The 21,119-nt window shown below is 36.7% G+C and overlaps 1 protein-coding gene across 8 annotated transcripts in view; it reads right to left on the minus strand.

Moving 5' to 3' along the window:
• The window catches only part of LOC131068691 (actin-related protein 4), a 210,726-nt gene that overhangs the window by 18,990 nt on the left and 170,617 nt on the right, over nucleotides 1-21,119 (minus strand). For all 8 annotated transcript variants that reach the window (XM_058003936.2, XM_058003939.2, XM_059207535.1 and 5 more), the window contains one exon: nucleotides 15,180-15,242. In XM_058003936.2, the coding sequence (XP_057859919.2) occupies nucleotides 15,180-15,242 (63 nt within the window). The remainder of the gene's footprint in view (nucleotides 1-15,179; nucleotides 15,243-21,119) is intronic.

Raw genomic sequence — 21,119 nt, forward strand, 5'->3', positions numbered from 1 at the left:
TCAAGGTATTGAATTTAATTAAAATAACAATATTAAGCTTGAAAGGAAAAGGATGCCATCTTGGAGAAAGGATTAGGGTTTGGATATTGAAGTGGATTTTAAGGTTTCGTGAAGTCAACAGGAAGTTATAAAAGGAAGACTTTGAGCATCATTTCACATTTTTGGTCTACAGTATTGTTATGTTGCCGGTTTGGCTCTGGGTTTGCTTCGAGGAATGAAGGCCTCCTAGCTCGGGCATCGCTTCTTGTTTGTAAGACAACAACTAGTGGTGATTTTAGTATAGTTTGTGAGTTCCTTGAAATTTGTGCATTGTAATCAGCATTGTAGTTCTTAGTTTCTGATTTTTGCATATTAGAAGTCCCTGGTTTTTGCATGTTAGCTTCAGCAGATTGGATGTTTAATTCATAAATCAAAAAAGACAAAGAAATTCGTTGTGGGTATTGCATATTCCTTTCCATATAGGAAAGGCGCCCATGTGTGCCACTTTGTAGATTTATTTGTGAAGCATCAGATTTTTAAAAGAGAAATCGCCCTTTCCAGCTGGGTCGTACCTTTGCTGTCTTGGGAATTGTGCATTGAGTGTTAGATGCTTTTTAAGTCTGTTTTCTGTTCTTAGTCTAAGCGCCTCCTTTCTATTAGAGTTTTGCAATTGATATCAAGCATTTTGAATGAGTAAAGAGTGAGTTCCGAGCATTTCAAAGGAATCCTATGTTGCTGGTTATTTGTTGAAAGGTGCAGGTATGTTAAATCAGTTTGGAGAAATCTGCAATATCTTTATTCGATGGTGGTGAAAGTTCTTTGAAAGCGATGGGAATGCTTCATTGAAGATTTATTCAAGTCTGGAGAAAAGGTTGGATCTGTTTATTGCCATTTCCGTTAATCTTACTTCTCAGCAAAGGAATTCATTAATATTGTACCTCTCTATTTATATGCTGATACATATTGTTTGCAAGATTTCATCTTTCATAGTGTAAGCTGGCAGTAGTACTGACAGCAGAGTAAAATCTTGCTTTATCAAATTGTAATGCTCTTCTTACTTTCAGCATTTGATATTGTATTTAATTGACCTCCGCCCTATGGTAGCTACTTTCCCATTCTGGGTTAGCAAGCACATTCTAGGTGTTGAGTATTTCCAGCTTCCGCATTTCTTTTCAAGCATTGTTTTGTAATCACTCCGCCATATGGTCGCCCCTCACTCCATTCTGGATTGGGTAGCACATACTTGGTGTAGAGTTCCCTTTCAGCATTTAGGGTAGAAGATCCTCTGACCATATGCTCGCCATCATCGGCGCCATTCTTGGTTAGAGTTACTGCATAAGCAATTTGTTTTAGATCCTCTGACCAATGCTCACACCTTGCCCACAACGGGATCCTGGTGTACATTCTGGTTAGAGTTGCTTCAGCACGTTTTGGTTTATCTTCTAACCTTAACGGGTGCATTGAATGTAATTTGTAATTTGTACAAACGAAAAAATTTGGCTCGGAATATTTCAGGTTTTTTAAAAACAAAAATCGTGGGGTTTTTTTGGCGGTTTTTTTATAAAATAAAATTCTTCGTTTTTTTTTGCTGGAGGTTGAGGGTTTTTACCAATGAAGTTTTTGAACAATTTTTTGATAAAAATTGTGGTTTTCTGGTTCTTTTTTGTTGAAGTATGTAGTGGTGGGACAAATATTTTTAAGAGGCCGATACATGTTAAGAATCGCCGATTCTTAACTAATGTTTTATTTATTTTTTAGACGTGCCTCTTAAGGTCGACTCAAGAAGGAGTCGCCTCTATTAAAAGAGACGTCTCACTTCATCCTTGAATACTCGCCTCTATTGCAAGCCGACTATACAAGAAGAGGCACGATGTACATATTTATACACAAGGCAGGCTCATTCATTGGCATCGAATACACACACATTCAGATCACTTCATACACTCATCTACAGCAGTATGATTATCATCAAGGAGATATTATATTTTGTATATCTTGCATCTTGAGAGGTGCTATTATAGTTCTTCAGATTGGCCTAAGAAATTGATCATTTTGTAAAGCTTATTGAGATCCATTGATTCAATATATAAGTGATATATTGTTGCTGGGTTTTTTCTCCCTCAAGAAGGAGGGTTTTCCCAAGATATATACTGAGTTGATTATTCTTTATTGTCTTATTTCTGCTTAATTGAATTCTGATGATAAAAATGACATGGTATCAAAGCAGGCTTAAGAAAGATCGTGATTAGAATTGATTAAGCATCAAATTCTCATTCTCATTCTTAGTGCATCTATCCTTGCATCAAAATGGTGAATGGACTCAAGGTCGAAGATAGGCTTGATGGTGCCTCTAACTTCACCTCTTGGAAGTTTAGAGTTCTAATTACATTAGAAGAGAATGATATTCTCGAATTCGTGGAAAATGAAGTGCCCGACCCTGATGATGAGAATGAGAAAACTCAATGAAGAAAGAAAGGCACAAAGGCGAAGAAGATTTTAACTGATTTCGTAAAGGATCACCTTGTGCCTCTTATATCCAAGTTGAAGACGGCGAGAGAGATGTTCAAGACCTTGGAAGGATTATATGAGATCAATAATACCAACAAAGCTCTTGCCTTAAGACAATAGCTACATCAAATCAAGATGGCCAAAGAAGATTCAGTCATCTCCTTCTTCATGAAGATCACTGAGTTGAGGGACCAACTATATGTTGTTGGAGATATAGTTGAAGATAGAGGCTTGGTGATATTGGCTCTCAATGGTCTTTCTCAATCTTGGGAACCCTTTATCCAAGGTATTAGTGGAAGATCTAAGCTTCCAAAGTTTGATCGCCTTAGGGTATTCAAGAAGAATCGAGATTGGCTGCAAGAGGGATTGGTCAAAGCTCTCTCAATGAAGTCACTCATGTTCTCACTACTCAAACTTCAAAGAAGAGAGGAAGAGAAGGGAGAAAAGGAAATTTCAAGAGGAATAGAGACAGGCAATCATATGCTGCTCCTGATTCAAAGAAGAAGAGAAATCTCTCCCAAATTCAATGCTTCAGATGTGACAAGTATGGTCACTATGCTCGAGATTGCCCTACAAGACCAAAGCAACATGCTTCTATGGTGCATGTTGGTGAAGTATCTCCTCAAAGGGAATCTAGAGACAACAAAGAAGGGTTTCTATTCATCTCTGCCCTATCAAGCTATGTTCCAACCAATAGCAGCTCATGGTTGATTGATAGTGGTGCTTCTCAACACATTACCCGATATAGAGAGCATCTTCCAGATTTGGTGGAAAGAGAAACCAACCTTCAAGTCATAATCAGAGATGATGCTTGCTATTCAGTGAAAGGCACTGGAACCACCTCCCTTCACCTAGATCCCGGCATTCCTCTCCACTTAAGTGATGTCTTGTTCGTGTCAGGCATCAAGAGGAACCTTATATCAATTTCGGCTCTAGAGGATAAGAATATCAAGTTGCTTTCTCAGAAGGGAAAGTTCTTGCCTGACCGAAGAACTCTAGCATCAAAATAGCTAAGGTGATTGATGTTCGCCAAGAGAGTCTTTATAAACTTTCCACCAGCCCAATTCAAGCATTACTACATGATTCTTCCAGTTCATGTGAGCTATGGCATAGGAGACTTGCTCACCTTCACTTCAAAGCTCTTCCATCCATGCAGAAGAAGGTTACAGGCCTTCCGAAACTCAGTCCGAAGCATGATGGTATTTGTAAAGGATGCACAATGGGTAAGAATTCTAAAGGTCCTTTTCATTGTAGTGAAAGTAGATCAAAATGTATTTTAGATCTTATTCATTCTGATTTATGTGGACCAATGTCTATGGCATCTGTTGACGTGTATTTTGTACACCATCATACACAGAATAAAATACCTAAAGGCATCTTATCCTCTCTTGAATAAAGTCTCTAACTGCTGAAGATTCGCATGAAGGATCAGTTAGGATGACTCCAATGTTCTGGTTAGTAGGGTCTCTACGTGTGGATAAACTCCAGTGGTATGATGTGATTTGCTGGAATCACAAGGGGACTTACATCTGATGATTGAACTTCCGATCTGCTTTGCTGGAACACAGGCTCTTACTGGCTTAGATTTGAAAAAAAAATGGAAAAAGGATGAGGGCGAAGAGAAGATCTAATCCTAATACTAAGAATGTAGGAGCAATGATTTGATTTTTGATGAAACTCTAACTAGGTCTTGTTTTGACATCAATGGACCATCTCCACAAGGCTAGTGCGATCTTCTAAGGGAAGCTTTATGATGTTCAAATCATCACCGCAGGCATAGACACCATCAAGTTGATGCATATCAATGAAGAAGCGACAAATTGAAATTGAGCTTAAGCTGAATGATTCCAGTTGACTACACAAGGCAAATCTGCAATCAACAAACTGCTAGTAGTATGGATATACGAATTCCACCATTAATCAATTGCATTTCCTCCATTCATCTAATCATCTACCATCTAGGATTGAAGACTCAACAAGAAACCATGCAAATTGCAAGAAACGACACACTTCACCATTACTTCAATGAAAATGGAGTTTGTTTACAATCAATGGCAACAATTTCTTGCCTTGTCCTCCTATTCTACTCTAATTACTATTCTATCAATTTCTAACTACTCTTGATCTACTAACTGCTTTCTATTATTTACAACTCTCTCTAATCCCCTTTACAAAATGAAATGTCAGGGCTTATATAGTGCCCACAATACAATTTGATGGCTTAGATCAATTCGAGATCAATGGCCAAGATTCAACAATGAAAACCCTAATTAGGGTTTGTTACAACCATTACATAACATTTAATGCTTGACCAATGATAAAATTGTATTGCTTGGACACATGTCCTCTTTAGAAAAATCGACCAATGAATAGTCGGGGTAGGTACATCGGAGTTCGTGCCACCTTCCATGAGTTAGGTACATTGAATCTGGACATGCTGAGGTGGACCTCACTGATTGGAGACGTGATGACTAGGATGCCACCTCGTCTGACACTTGTAACTTAGTAAATATTCAACTTGATGTTGTTGAGAAGCTTGCTTTAATTAATTCATCTGGAACTATTTGCTTCTTCAACGAGCCCTTGTTCTAACTCCATGTGTCCTTGATGTGCAGGATGATGATGTACCTCGCCTTGGAACGCTGGATTGAAAGAGGTCACCCTTGTCCTGGCTTGATCGTCCCGGCGAAGACCGTCCTTGATCCGACTTGATTTTCCTTGATGAGATCTCCATTTGATGCCTACACAACATTTCAAAATTAGTAACATGATTTTGCAATGAATAGCATAGATTAGAGATTAAATCTAGGAAACTTCATAATAAGTCCTTGAGTTATCATTTCCTAAAAAACGATTGGGCTACTGGAATTCAAAATTTCAAAATTCAAAATTTAAGCTATGACGATCAATGTTCAAAATCAAAACAATAAATCCATATCGCCATACCTCTCTTGAGAGCTAACACTAGAATGCAAAATGAGGAATTTGCCTAGGCAAAATTAACGTTAGAAGCCTTCAACGTGATCTTCAAGGATAAGGAACGTCCTCTTTATCAATTCGCCACCCTTGGAGTCTTTGATGTGTTCATCAATGTCCTTGGCAAGTTCACCTAACTTGAAACTCGAACTCCTTTGATAATGCTTGTGCCTTCCTATTGATAAGACTCGCACCTTGAACACAATTCGCACCCCCTCTTGAATGATAATTTCGCACTTCCTTTGTATACTCCAAATCGCATATGAAAAGATGATAAATGATGATGTGAAAATGAAATAAACTACTCCTCCTTTATAGGCGCTCACCTTCATATTGACCCTAGGCCGACTTTGGTGAATAAGGCAAATTTAAAATAAACTTAAAGGCCGACCTTTGTAAAATGAAACAAATTTTAAATCAAGCGCCCCATTTTATTTATAATTAATTAATTTAATGCCTATAATTTTAAATAAACTCGATTTTTAAAAGGCAAAAATTAATTAATAAAGACCCATGCGCTAATGTTAAATGCTAACTTTAATTGGATTTCAAATTTATCGATTTTTTCCTAGCATTTAATAAAATCTAAAGAATGTTTTAGCGCCAAATTTGGAAGAGGTAAGGACACAAACCTATCGCTCTGGTCCCTGACTAAGGGACAGGAGCGAATTTGATGTTTAGTCTTGATTCTCTTGCCTTTTATGTTCAAAACCTCCATCCTCACGTTGAGACCGGCATGTTTGCCAAAAAACTCGAGCTTGATCGTCTTGATTTGGTGGATGAATGCCCTCTAAGGTGGATATCGCCCTGGTCCCTTGATGAGGGACAGGAGCGATATAGCTTCCTTGTTCAAATTGATAGTCTTTTGACGTTTGAAACCTTTGCATATCATCATCTTAAAACGCCTTGGACCCTTTGTGACCTTGTACAACCTTGACCTGGCGTGAATTTTGAAGGATTTGAGTGATATGATGATTATCGCCCTGGTCCCTGACTGAGGGACAGGAGCGAATTTCAATTTTTTGGGCTCGTCCTCGCTTCTATCAACTTGCAATCGCTTTCACCGTATAAAATGATGTCATTTGGTCCTCTTTGGACATTTGAAACGTGATCAACATTCAAAATCTAAGCTTTCATGAAGATTTCGCTCTGGTCCCTGCCTGAGGGACAGGAGCGAACTGGGACATTTGGTGCAAATCCTTCAATTTGGTGGTCTTTATAACATTGTTCCTCATCGAGATACCTCAAAAATGTCCTTGCCTCCACGTATCCGGACTTGGAGTGGTCTAAAACTTGGGATGAAGGCAAGATAACTAAGATATCGCCCTGGTCCCTTGATGAGGGACAGGAGCGAATTTGTACTTTCAAGCTCAACTACACTTTGCCATCTTCAAAAATTATCTTCAATGGTCTTGTTGCGCCCCATCTTATTCATCTTTGGCTTGGAAATCATTCAAACTTGGCAAGAAATTCATCTAAGACAAAAATCGCTCTGGTCCTTCAGTGAGGGACAGGAGCGCCCAGGCCAATATAGGTCTCATTTGGTGTCCTTCAATCTTCAATTTTGTCTTCAACGAATCCGTTACATCGTCCTTGCTTGCCTCAAACTTTAAACTTGCTTGCTTTTTGCCCAAAACATGCCTCATGAAGAATTTCGCTCTGGTCCCTGGGAGAGGGACGGGAGCTATCACTGAACTTCGCCCTGGTCCCTGACTGAGGGACAGGAGCGATTTTTCATTTTGGTCCATTTTTCTTTCACGAAGGCACTTCAAGTTATATTCAACTGATGAAATGTATCCCCTTTGACCCCCTCAAATCGCGAAACCACTTAAATCTTGCAAGGATAATGCGAAATTGGAATTCAAGCTCCGGTCCTTCAGTGAGGGACAGGAGCGAATTTTGTCCTCCAGGCCCAAATGCTTCACTTTTCACCATGAAATGTCTTTGCTAGGGAAGATATCATCCTGCTTCATGCTATGAATAAAAGTTAATGTCCAAAAAAAAGGTCTAAAATTGTGCATATAAAGAAAATCGCTCTGGTCCTTCAGTGAGGGACAGGAGCGAATTTGACCTTCTAGGCAAAAACTTCATCATTTCATTGCTTTTGATCAAGTCTGGATGCTCTATCATGCTCATTTTGCCCTTCACCATGCCTTTGATGTCTCGATTCGTCCAAACAAGGTCAGGAATGGCTCAACTAAGCATTTTCGCTCTGGACCCTTGGCGAGGGACAGGAGCGCTTCGCCTTGGTCCTCCTGGGAGGGACAGGAGCGAAGTTCGCTCTGGATCCTCAGTGAAGGACAGGAGCGAAATTTGACTTTTCGAACTCTCTATCAAGATAAATTTTATGGAATATAACATTTAAGTATAAGAAACTTTAAGTTATATTCCATATATACTTTCAGGATGTTTGAGAGTGGTTTCAGACCTCCAAGAGTTATATTGCAAAATATAGTTTTTGGAGGTTTTTTCAGTTTCCAGACTTAGTCAAATTTCAGGATCAGGACTTTCAGACTTAGCCAAATTTTCAGGATCAGGACAGACTTAGCCAAATTTCAGAATCAAGACATCACTCAAGCCGGACTTGCTTATCCATGTGATCACCTGGGCGACACTCAAAATGCAAAGGCTAGCTTACAAAACCCTAAAAGACCAAAAAAACAAACCCTAAAAAGCAAAAAACATGGGTCCCCATTTGCAATGGGGCGATGTGTGAAAACGTCACAACAGCGTCCTTGAGTGGTTTTTGTTATTATGAAATTTTCATTGATGACTACTCTGGAAAGACTTGGATTTACTTTTTGAAATCAAAAGAATCTGAACAAGTGCTTGAGAAATTCAAAGAATTCAAAGCACAAGTAGAAAAATTTTCCAGGAAAAGGATCAAGGTTTTGAGATCTGATAACGGAGGAGAATACACCTCTGGAGGCTTCCGTAATTTTTGTATTGAGGCTGTGATTAAGAGGGATTTTTGTGTTCCTTACAATCCTCAGCAAAACGGAGTTGCAGAAAGGAAGAATAGATCTATAGTTGAGGCAGCCAAAGCCATGATCCATGATCAAGATCTACAAACCTTTCTTTGGGTTTGTGCATCCCGAACTGCAATGTATGTTCAGAATTGAAGCCCTCATCGAATATTAGAAAATGACTCCTGAAGAAGCATTTATAAGTGTGAAACCTGAGGTTGGTCATTTGAGAATCTTTGGTTGCCTTGTTTATATTCATGTGCCTAAAGATAAAATAACTACGTTAGAACCATCTGGCAAGAAAGGAATATTTGTGGGTTACAGGGAATCTTCAAAATCCTACAGGATTTATATTCCAGGATAGAAACAGATAGAGATCAGCAGGGATGTCTCTTTTGAAGAAGATGTTGCATTAAAAAGATCCAAAGGTTCTCACATGGAGATAGATAATGAAGAAAAGGAAACTTCTCAGAACATGGACATTGATCCTACTCCTGAGATTTAGAGGGAGTCTACTGAACCAGTAGAGGCTATTGATCCAGTTGAGCCCTTGGAACCTACTTATGGTCCAAGAAACATTGTTATAGGTCAGAAGAGACCTCTATGGGCTAGACAGACTATGAAAGAGGCAAAAAAGTATTCAGCTCATCGAGGCACCTTTAGAGAAAGAAAGAGACCACAAAGGTTTCCATGCTATGTGGCATTGATGAGTCACATCATCGATTCTAAGCCTTCCACTATTGAGGAAGCTTCAAGTCAGCATGTATGGAGAGATGCTATGGATGAAGAATATCAGTCCATTATCAAGAATGATGTTTGGGACATTGTTCCAAGACCTGAAGGAAAATCAGTTGTATCTTCCAAATGGCTTTTCAAGATCAAGCATGCAGCTGATGGAAGTATTGAGAAGTACAAAGCAAGATTTGTGGCTAGAGGATTCTCTTAAAAAGATGGAATAGATTATGAAGAGACATTTGCTCCAGTTGCTAATTATACATCCATCAGAACTATTATTGCCATTGCAGCAGCAAAGAAATGGAAGCTTCATCAGATGGACGTGAATACAACATTTCTTAATGGTGTGATTGAAGAGGAAGCATACATTGAGCAACCTGATGGCGTTGTGATTCATGGGAAGGAGTCTCATGTCTGCAGACTGAAGAAATCTTTGTATAGCCTTAAGCAGGCTCCTCATGCTTGGTATGAGAGGATTGAACGATATTTGATGGGCTTGGGGTTCTTCAAGAATGATGCAGATTCAAATCTCTGCTTCAAGGTAATTGATGGTGACGCTCTAATTTTGGTTCTTTATGTTGATGACTTATTTATTACTGGAGAAGATCATCTCATTGACAAATGAAAGGAGTTAGCTTATGAATTTGAAATGAAGGATTTAGGTCTTATGCATTACTTTCTAGGATTGGAGGTATGGCAAAGACCCAATGAAATTATTCTAAGTAAAGAGATATACACCATTGATATCTTAAAGAGATTTGGGATAATGGGCTGCAAATCCATGTCTACACCTATGGAAACAAATTTGAAGAAGTTGAGTGAGTCTGCAACTAGTTCAGATTTAGTAGATCCTACCATGTACAGACAGTTGATTGGTTCATTGATGTATCTAGTCAATACTAGACCTGACATTTGTTATGCAGTAAGTGCTCTCAATCAGTTTATGTGTGAGCCAAGACAAATTCATCTAGGTGCAGCAAAACATATCTTGAGGTACTTGCGTGGCACAGTAGGATATGGTTTGAGAAATACTTCCAGTACAGATCTAAAGTTACAAGGTTGCACTGATTCTGATTGGGCCGAGAGTTTAACCGCCAGAAAGAGCACATCTAGTTGTTGCTTCAGTTTGGGGTCTGCCATGATTTCTTGGTGCAGCAAGAAGCAAACTTTTGTAGCACTTAGTACTGCAAAGGTTGAGTACATTGCAGCTTGTGTAGCAGCTCAAGAAGCATTGTGTCTTCGAAAGCTCCTTGCAGGATTGTTTGGACAATCAGTGGACCGACTATTATTCACTGTGACAATCAAAATTGTGTGAAGCTATCTGTCAATCCAATGTTTCATGACAAAACAAAACATGTTGAGATCAAATACCATTAAATCAGAGATATGGTACAGAGGAAAGCTATCCAGTTCACATATATTTGCACTGATGAACAGATGGCTGATATTCTCACCAAGCTTCTCAACAGAGTGAAGTTTGTGTACTTCTGAGACAAGCTTGAAGTTGTGAGAATGAAGCCCTTGCTAAGAGGGAGACTCAACATTAGTGATCTTTTGTGACTTCCCTTAATGCATCTTTCTTTGTGATAGAGAAATTTGAGGTGAAAGCCCTTGTCCATCTTTGAGACAGAGATGTTGTTCCTTCCACCCTTTGGGAGTAGCCATGGTGGATGTCATGTTGAGAGACTCCATGACAACATCACGTTGAGAGACTCTGTGATGAATTGTTTATACTTGTGTTTTTCGAAATGGGAGTAGCCATCATGTTGAGAGACTCCATGATGACATCACGTTGAGTGACTCCGTGATCGGCACTTGTACACATGTCTCCTTCCACATGGGAGTAGCCATAATGGACATCATGTTAAGTGACTCCATGATGATATCACGTTGAGAGACTCTGTGATAAACCCTTTTCACTAATGGGTGTAGCCATTGTGATTGTCATGTTGAGAGACTCCATGACATGAGTATTTGAGAAGATATCTCCCTAGCTAAGAGGGAGTGATTAAGTATGTAGCGGTGGGAGAAATATTTTTAAGAGGTCGATACATGTTAAGAATCGCCAATTCTTAACTAATGTTTTATTTATTTTTTAGACGTGTATCTTAAGGTCGACTAAAGGAGGAGTCACCTCTATTAAAAGAGACGTCTCACTTCACCCTTGAATGACTGCCTCTATTGCAAGCCGACTATCCAAGAAGAGGCACAATGTACATATTTATACACAAGGCGGGCTCATTCATTGGCATCGAATACACACACATTCAGTTCGCTTCATTCACTCAGCTACAGTAGTTCGATTATCATCAAGGAGATATTATATTTTGTATATCTTGCATCTTGAGAGGTGTTGCTATAGTTCTTTAGATTGGCCTAAGAAATTGGTCATTTTGTAAAGCTTATTGAGATCCATTGATTCAATATGTAAGTGATATATTGTTGCTGGGTTTTTTCTCCCTCAAGGAGGGTTTTCCCAGGATATATACTGAGTTGATTATTCTTTATTGTCTTATTTCTACTTAATTGAATTCTGATCATAAAAATAACATTTTGCGCACCTGGAAGAGGTTTTTTCCACAATTGACAAAGGCTTTTTTACTGGTTTCCCACAAAACAGAGTTTTTTGCCGATTTTTCACAAAATCATGTCGGATTTAAACGTCACATTATAGGTTTGACAATTTTTCCACAAAATCGTGGTGTTGTCTTACAACAGCTTTTTTGACAATTTTTGGACAAAAACGTAGATTTCATTTTTTTTTGCCAATTTTTATTTCAATAAAAATCTACGTTACCCCAAGTTTCCAGGACGAGGGGACAAGGGGACAAGGGGACGAGTTTCCAGGACGGCAAATTTTTTTGCCAAATTTGGGGACGGGGGGGTGACGGCAAAGGGGGCGACATGCATCTATACATTATATTCATATGAAAACATGGATATAGCATGTGTATGATACTATGAAAACATTCTAGAATGCAAACATCGAACATACAACATTATCAATATGCATTTCATAATAGATATTAAAGAAATAACATACAAAATGCCCAAAGGCTACACTGCTGCCATATTGTTTCATTGTCAGTTGCGATATGGAAATCAAAATAGTACTAAGTAAATACTAAAAAGCAAAGTATAATATTTATTATTTAATTTATTTTCTATTTATAAATTTTAAAATTTATAATATTAATTAATTTAAAATTATAGATATTTGATATGAATTAATAAATTTAATGTTGCATTTTAATTTTAATTTTAATGTTGGAAAAATTTAAAAAAATTGAAAATACGACATTTTTTTATTTTTTTAATATTTTTCCCTAGCCCTAGATGTGGGGGACGTCTAGCCGTCCACGGGATGGCTGGGACAGCCCCAATCCGTCCCCAGCCGTCCCCGGGCGGGACGTACGGACGTCCCCCACAATTAGGGAAATCATCCCCCCATTTCGGGGACGTCCCCTCGAAATTCTGACAATTTGCGGAGGGGGGGGGGGGGGGGACGTCCCCTGGCCGTCCCCAAGTCCCCGAAACGTCCCCGGGACTAGGACGGGGGTTTTCAAGTAGGGGACGCATCCCCGGGTTTCGTAGATAAAAATCAAAGTTCTTTTGAGAAGATGATCTTGGAATCCATGTCTCTGGATAGCAGGAGGGATGGCTTCGGTACCCAACATCATGTTGGAAGGCAGCTAGAGATTCAACAGCAAGAAAAAAACCATTGCAGTTGGCATCGAAGATCATGGGTTGTATTGGCTGGTTTTAAAATTTCGGGACAAATGTTGTAGTTAGTAGAATGACCATTAAGGGAGGATATTAAAGTAATATCGTAATATTTGGTCATAATGGTCATTTAAGTAGTTTACTTAGTAACTTTCTATTTTGTATGTCAATTAGTCAATTTTAGGAAGTTTCCGCTCTAACTTTCATCATCTAGTTAGTTTTAGGAAGTTTCCTTTCTGTCTTTCGTTCTTGATTGTTTCTTTTATAGAAACATCGTGTGTACTCTCTATCTAAGGAGTTTTCATCTCCTTTGTACACAACAAATTATCATTTCTTATGTCTTGTAGGGAAATAAATCATTTTTTGTAATGTCCCCATTTTTAGCAAACTTGGATTTTGTGAGATTAGCCTATTATCCTGACCCTCGTAGGCTAATGTGTTGGATAGGGTCTTTTGAGGATTGGTATCATCTCCAGTGTTCAGAGTGCTTCAGTTTGGTCTTCGTTTGGCATCATTCAGACATCATTTGCTCTACTTCCTATTTTTAGTAAGTCTTGGGATGTTAGAGATGGACCCCTGCTATTTTTAGTAAAGGGGGTATGGTCATATGCAGCTTCATCATGTCAGCTCCCAGTTCAGACGGCATTCAAAAATGTTGAATATTAATGGAGATATTAATGTTTATTTAGTTTAAATAAACATTAATGTTTTGAGCTTATATTATTAAGTTATAATATAATTTTATATTATAACTTAAGTAAGGGTTCAAGTATCATTAAAGGGGACCATTTAATTAATTAATTGTGGCTCTTTTACCAAGGTGAAATATTAAATGACAAAGTGAAAATATTATATCATTAAATGTCATTTAATATCATTAATTGATTTAATGCCTTATTGGAGAAAATCAAACCTTCATGGGAAATATATATAAGGCTTTTGAAAAAAAGAGAAGGGAGATTGATCATTGTTATTTTTGATGAGAAGACTTGTCTCTTGGCTTTGGAGAAGAAGCTGGGGTTTCTGCAGCTCGTCCAAAGTATCGGCATTGGAGAATGTGAAGACTTCATTGCATCAGCAATCTGAGGGTGTGAGATATTCATCTGAAGTTGCTCCTAGGGTTGGCTTCATCCAAAAGTTGACATTGTGCTGATTGGGGATTTATTTTCAGATTAATTGGCATAGCTGAGGGCATATGTATGTGGTAGACTGAGAACATCATACAGAGGGTTTATTTGCTGCTACAGTGTCATGAACAGTGCACGTGAAAAGCGCGCATGAACAGTGCGCTACAGTACCCGTGAATAGTAAACACTACAGTACCACGCTACAGTAATCGCTACAGTATATTGCATCTTAGTTGAGTCTACTCAAGGGTTCTTCAAGGGTTTTAATTGCTGCTCATTTCCAGATTAGTTGCTGCTGTCATGACATTGAAATTCGGGTAGAATTTATAATTGTTGGAGGCCGTACTATAGCAGCAGCAGCCACACATGTTGCTTCACAATTTACATGGTATTTGAGTTGCTACATTACCCACAACGTAGGCGCTTCATTGGATCAGGTTCTCTTGCATTTAATTTCAGTATTTAATAGACATTCGAAATTGGTTGTATGCTGCCATTGTACTCAGACCTGGGTATTTTGTTTCATATCATATTCAGCTGTAAGCCAAGAGTCCTGGCCCTTTCATATCTGTGGTAATTGGGACATCAATAAAAAGGAGTTGCATATGATATATTTGTAGTATTTATTTCAGTTTGCAAGATAACTGTTTGTCTTAATGTCCCTAGCTGATAGTCAACATTTCATAATAGGAATTGCATGGCAAATGTTCGATAAAATGCTTATGGCTGTAGCTCTCATTTCCATACTCTAGTTTGCATGCCAATTGTATGACGAAATGTCACTTGGCTGTAGGTGATTAGTTTGCATATAGAAGTCATATATGTGCATTGTAAAAGTTCAAGATGAGTCATTCTTGCATTTAGATTATAGTTTAGTCATTGTAGCATTGATTTATAAGTCTTTGGAACATTTTATCATAATCTTCAAGCCAATATACCAGACTGAAACCACAGACCAGTAATTTAAAAGTTTACATCCGAATTTTTTGACAATATTCCTGAAGTCCTTAATCAACAATTTGAGGGCAGAACTAGGAAGGTTCCCTACATTTTTGTTGTAGAAAGAATAATAGGTTTAGATTCCATATTTCAAGTCCCTGTAATTAATGAAATTTCTAAAAGGGTATTGAGAATACGCTACGGATTTTAAAAGGAGATAGCAAACCTCCATCAAGTCCTTCTCCAAGCGTTCCTTCATCTGTTGCGTTGATGCTGTACCACCTGCAAGCTGTTTGAAACATAAAGATCATTGAATCAGACCTCCCTACCAGTTAAACAAATACTGACTTTTGGATATATATATGCATGAATCTTGACAAAGAAAAATACCATTTAGTCAATTGTACACAAACAAGTTAACAACAGAATATGTTCTAGTAAATGCATGTAAATTTCACCAAAAATGTTTTTCTGTGAATTTAAAATGCCTCCGAGAACATGAAATTGGAATAACATCGTTTTTATCACGTTCCTCACTACAAAACGAGAAAATAATTTGACCAAAAATAAAACAATTAACAAAGTGGACAAGAACAATTGTGACACATACGATTCAGGTATGCAAAATCACATGCTTTGACGCTATAGACACTATAAACATCAAAATAAAGTTTAAACCGAATTAGCACATCCTAAGCTCAATATATCCTTCATTATAATTATTTCTTTTTATAATAGCTGTTATAGAGCTGCACATGTCAAACACACGCACAACCCAGACTCAAACTTAACAATTGTTAAGATGATAACTTGTCCTAAAAAGTTCTCTACTCTCTATAGTCGCAACTCCCAACTAATACACTCTTTATGATCTACTAACTTCCACTAAGTTTATGAAGACGGGGGCAAGGGGATGCAAGGAAAGGGAGACAGTGAACCAAAATCTGGGGATGACAGGGATGCAACAGGGGGACAGCAGCTGGCAGCACAAATATTACATGGACGCATAGCTCAGAAACTCAGACTCAGTAGATCCTAAATTTAAAAACCCGTGAAAAGCTGTGCAACAAAAAAATATTTATATTCTTTCAAAAACATTTTTTTATGCAAAATAGGAAAAGTTTCAATCCAGTGATGTCTGCAAAATCTGTAAACCAGATCATATTATCTGCAAATAGTCACGATTTGCAGTTGCAAGGGCATCAGGAACACTAGGAAGTCTGTGAAAACAAAAACAACAGTCTCAAGGCGTTTGCAGTCCCATCCGGGTATATTTGCATGCAAGAGCATGTGCACACCAAGTATTTTCAAAGCTTTAGGCATTTTTCAGCATTTTCAGCAAGCCATGAGTTAACATTACAAAAAATTCACCAGCCAAAAGAGGTACGAGTATTCGGCAAGTTTTCAAACTATGCATACATGGATTCATACACAAACCCTATTACAGATGAAACTTGAAATAGATTTTTTGAAATCCTGTAAAAAATTTTACAATTAACATGTTTATAATGTATGCCATCTATTTTTGTTTATATGCACTATATTTGACATGAAATAACAAAAATAATATTTTCTTTTGTTTTTATGATAATAGTAAATTGTTTTCGACTTCCAAAGCTTTTTTCTAAATATTATTTCCCATTTTAACCCCAATTTATTAAACTCCTCTATGCCATGTAATTGGAATATTAATATAGTTAAGAAGGCCTTTGGGCAAAAAAGACTTACCACTAAATGGGTTTACAATTGTGTCTCTTCTACAAACTCCACCACCTCTAACAATGTCATTGAAGTTAAATCTCTCGCCACCAGGAAAATTTATTCCCATTCATTATATTTTTGTCAAATTAACTCTATGGCTCATTCTTTACTTAATATGTGTGTGCGTGTGTATGTGCGCATGTGTGTGCACATACGCATGTGTGTGCACATACGCATGTGTGTGTGTGCATGTGTGTGATATGTATGTATGTATGTAGTATGTACACACACACACACACATATATATATATATGTAAATATGCATGTACATGTGTATGTATATATGTTTAAATACGTTATGTACATGTGTATATATATGTACATACGTATGTACATATATATGTATACATATACACATGTACATACATATGTATATATGTGTGTGTATATGTATGTGTATATATCTACATATATATCTATATATATATACATACATACATATAGATACATGTGTGTGTATATATATATGTATATATATATACATATATACATATATATCTACATATATATGTATATATACATACATACATATAGATACATGTGTGTGTGTATATACATATGCACTTATATATAAATGTATACGTATATATCTATATATACATATTACATATGTGTATATATAGATATATATGTATATATGTATATATATATATGCATACATATATACATATATACATGTGTGTCTGTATCATAATTCCTATTCATTACCCATGCTCAAAAAGTAATGAGATCTATGATGAATGCCTAATCCATGTTATCATATGAATATTTGAAATTTTCTTATATTTTAGAATTTTCCCTAGTTCTTAATAGCCATCCCCTATCATCCCCTAAAAAATGGCCTTAAAAAAAACCATCTCGGAAACTTATACCCCTATTTCTTTGATGAGCATACAATTATACTGAGAGTCACGGTGGAATCAATATAATGCAACTTTTACCAATTTAAAACTTTATCAATCAGAATTACATCATTTACTCAACATCAATAATCATGCATGTGAGAAGAACACAATAATACAGGATATTTAAGTGGAAAACTTAATGGGAGAAAACCACGGCACAATAATGCTTTTATTAATCTTCTTTTTAAAAAATTTGTAGGCACCAACCTACTAGAGGCACCAACCCCTCGTTCAATTTGTGAGCACCAGCCCACTAGAAGCACCAACTCCCACTTCTAAATTTGTAGGCACCAACCCCTTTTAGGAAGCACCAACCTACGAGAGGCACCAACCCCTTTTAGGAAGCACCAGCTTCCAAAGCAAAGTACCACCTTCTATGTTGCTCCTTCAACGGATGATGGACAAATTGATCTCTTTTATATAACTCTCACATTCATAATCTGCTCTTAGATTTTCTGCACATAAACTTCTTTAAATCTCTATGTACTTTTCTTCAAAAAAATTTGCTTCAGAACTCTTCTCAATTCTGCCTCGAAATATTTCATTTATTTTCTCTGCTGGTGCATTTGGTATGCCTTTTTGTTCTCCTCACACCTATTACATCACTTCTCAAATGCCTTCTATATCTTCAATGATCTCGTGAATTGATATGTCTTTTGCCAAGAGAGATAACTCTCACTAAATAACACACCACTCCATACTCATTTCTTACACCCTTTTATATCTTCTTATTCAACGCTTTAGTCCATTGACTACTCGTATGCCTTATATATCTGCTTCTTTTCAATCCTCTAATCTGCTGTGTATATATTATAAACTCATTTGTTCTCGCCTCTTCTTAAAATCTCACACAACGATTATTTTATATTTATATATCTTAATTGAAAGGGTGTCTTTTCTTAATAGACAAACCACTTGACAGAAGGCAAACCTTTTGAGTTCCTGACCTTTTAAATAATCATAACTTGTCTTTATTAATTTCTGACTTTTCAAAACAGAACGCACCCTTTGTAAATAAGAATAATTTTTGCCTTTACGAATTGTAGTTCTTTTCTTTTATATTGATTGCGGCCAATGAAAATAGAGTCATCAAACTTTAATCGCCACTTCATACTTTTTTGTTTTATTCACTATTTTGTCCTTTCTGGTTTTTGTCTTATATAGTTTTCTTTTAAACTCTGTTTTTTTTGTTTTGTTTTGTTTTGTTTTGTTTTGTTTTGGTTTTTTTTTGGTTTTTTTGAATTGCTTCATAAGGATCTCATTTTGCTTAATGATTTCGGTGTATTACTTGAGAAAGTCGACCAGATTGCTTCTGTGTATTAAAATAGACCCCTTTAGATTTTTGTTATTTAGCTTAGACCCCATATTCACTGCTGTGTGTTTATCTTGTAATAGTTCGCTGTATTTGATGCTAATCATAGCATTCACTAATTAAATTGCTGCACATAAATTTCTCCTTTAATATTAATTTAATAGCTGCCATTTGTCTTCGTTGTCAGCCAACATTCGTTTCTCTTATTGACTCAAAGTGTTCTCATCCCGAGCTTTTATTATCAATTCATATAAAAGATCAAAGCAATCCTTTGTTGGGGTGGCCACATCCATAATGCATTAAAGATACCTCAATTTAGTGTATGAGTTTGATAATCCACAATATGAAGCAAACTCTACTAGTAACCATTTTCATGTTCCATGCACACTGAAAATACCAAGTCATATGCTAAGGTTTCTCTAACAGGACACACTTTCATATGCTCCTTGTAACAATTGAATGTCCTCTCTATTCTTTGCTTCAATCGGGAAAGAATGTTGGTATGTGCACATCTTATCATCTCTATTCCAACTTGTTCAATGTCTTTATCCTTAATGAGAGTATTATGTTCATAACATCTTCAATACATTCTCTATTAACTTACTGATTTGGCATCTCTTTCTTTGCCAGTTGACAATATCCTTTGCCTGTTTCATATTCTCATCACATCATGAAGACTCCTTTAACAAGCTCATCCATACATTAATTATAATATGGCGAAACCCTTCTTGACATGATTTTGACATCAATGATAACTTCATCTTCTCAACTTTGACCTCAATGACAACATTTCCAACATCCTTGTCATCCCCATCCCAAACTTGGGGGGGAGCACAGGGATAAAGGTATTTCACAAGGAGAATTATATAGCATAGTTATAACTCTTGGGTTAAAAGATTTCAATCTATTGCAAAACTCTGCCATTTAAGACTAACTCAAGAGAGAATGGTCTCATTGGCATCCTAAGATATTCAGTGAGAGATACCCCTTCTGGATCAAGATTGACCTTGTGTCAGCTTAAGCATTTCCTATGAGCGTCATCAAAAACTGGCATCATTTCCTAGAAACCAATAACATACCAGAGTTGTGTATTATCTGATCTTCAGTTTTCTAGTCTGTTACAGTAATTCAAAGATACCTAGGTTTCATTACAGCTTGGAGACTAACATTTAAGATTTTATTTTATTTTTGGCATCACAGAAGCCTGCCAAGAAGAATATTCAATGAGAGTTCCAATATCCTTTTTATCACTTCAACTTTCAGTCTATTATTACTTTGTGTGCATGTGCACTAGTAACCAAATATACAATAACAAAAAATCTACCAATCACCTAATATTACATTTGATTTAGACCAATACCAATTTTACACGACAAATAAAATTGTTGTCACATACCCATTTTATATTTTCCTCAAGCCACTAATAATAGGACATGAAATTTTTATTTTCTTTAAATAATATGTTAAAATGATATTTGGACCAATACACATTTTATCTGACAGCAATTTGACAAGCAAAAGTCTAAAAAAAATAACCGTAGCAATATAGCTTCATATGGAATAAAACACAAGTCACAGCAATATTCAAAAAAAAGAAAAAAAAAACTATTCACTCATGCGGCAGAAATCTGGAGAAAAAACACAGTTACAAGAACCCCTATGGTGTAGATTGGAAATAAAATCACACCACGAAGTCAAAATCAATGTCACAATGCCATGGGAAGTAAATCACACCAAGACTAGAAATAAAACCAAAGAAAAAAACAAAATATAATGCAAAAATTGTGGATATAAACCCTACAGACAATGCCATTATGCAGGTAGGTGAAAGCGGGAGTATTAAACTTGAAAGATAATGATTATAGTAGGAAAAATAAGCACAAATCAGGTAAAAATGATCAAAATCAGCAGTCAACAATTATTATGAAAAAATAACGGTTTTTCTCAAAAGAAAAATTCAGGAATTTTGCCATGTCATTTCACAATTAATCGGGATTTTTTCCTGACTATGGAATTTTGCCATTTCATTTCACTATTTATCGGGAAATTTTCCCGGCGTATGCTTCTATGCTATAGATACACACAAGCTTGGACAATTACACGCACGTAACAAGGTAGCTATAGAGATTTCTTGGGACAAAAGCACATTTAGATTCCTCTGGTTTGCCTTATTTCAATAATTAAGGAT

Source organism: Cryptomeria japonica, chromosome 6 (genome assembly GCF_030272615.1).
Source record: "Cryptomeria japonica chromosome 6, Sugi_1.0, whole genome shotgun sequence".
In the NCBI taxonomy this organism is placed as follows: Eukaryota; Viridiplantae; Streptophyta; class Pinopsida; order Cupressales; family Cupressaceae; genus Cryptomeria; species Cryptomeria japonica.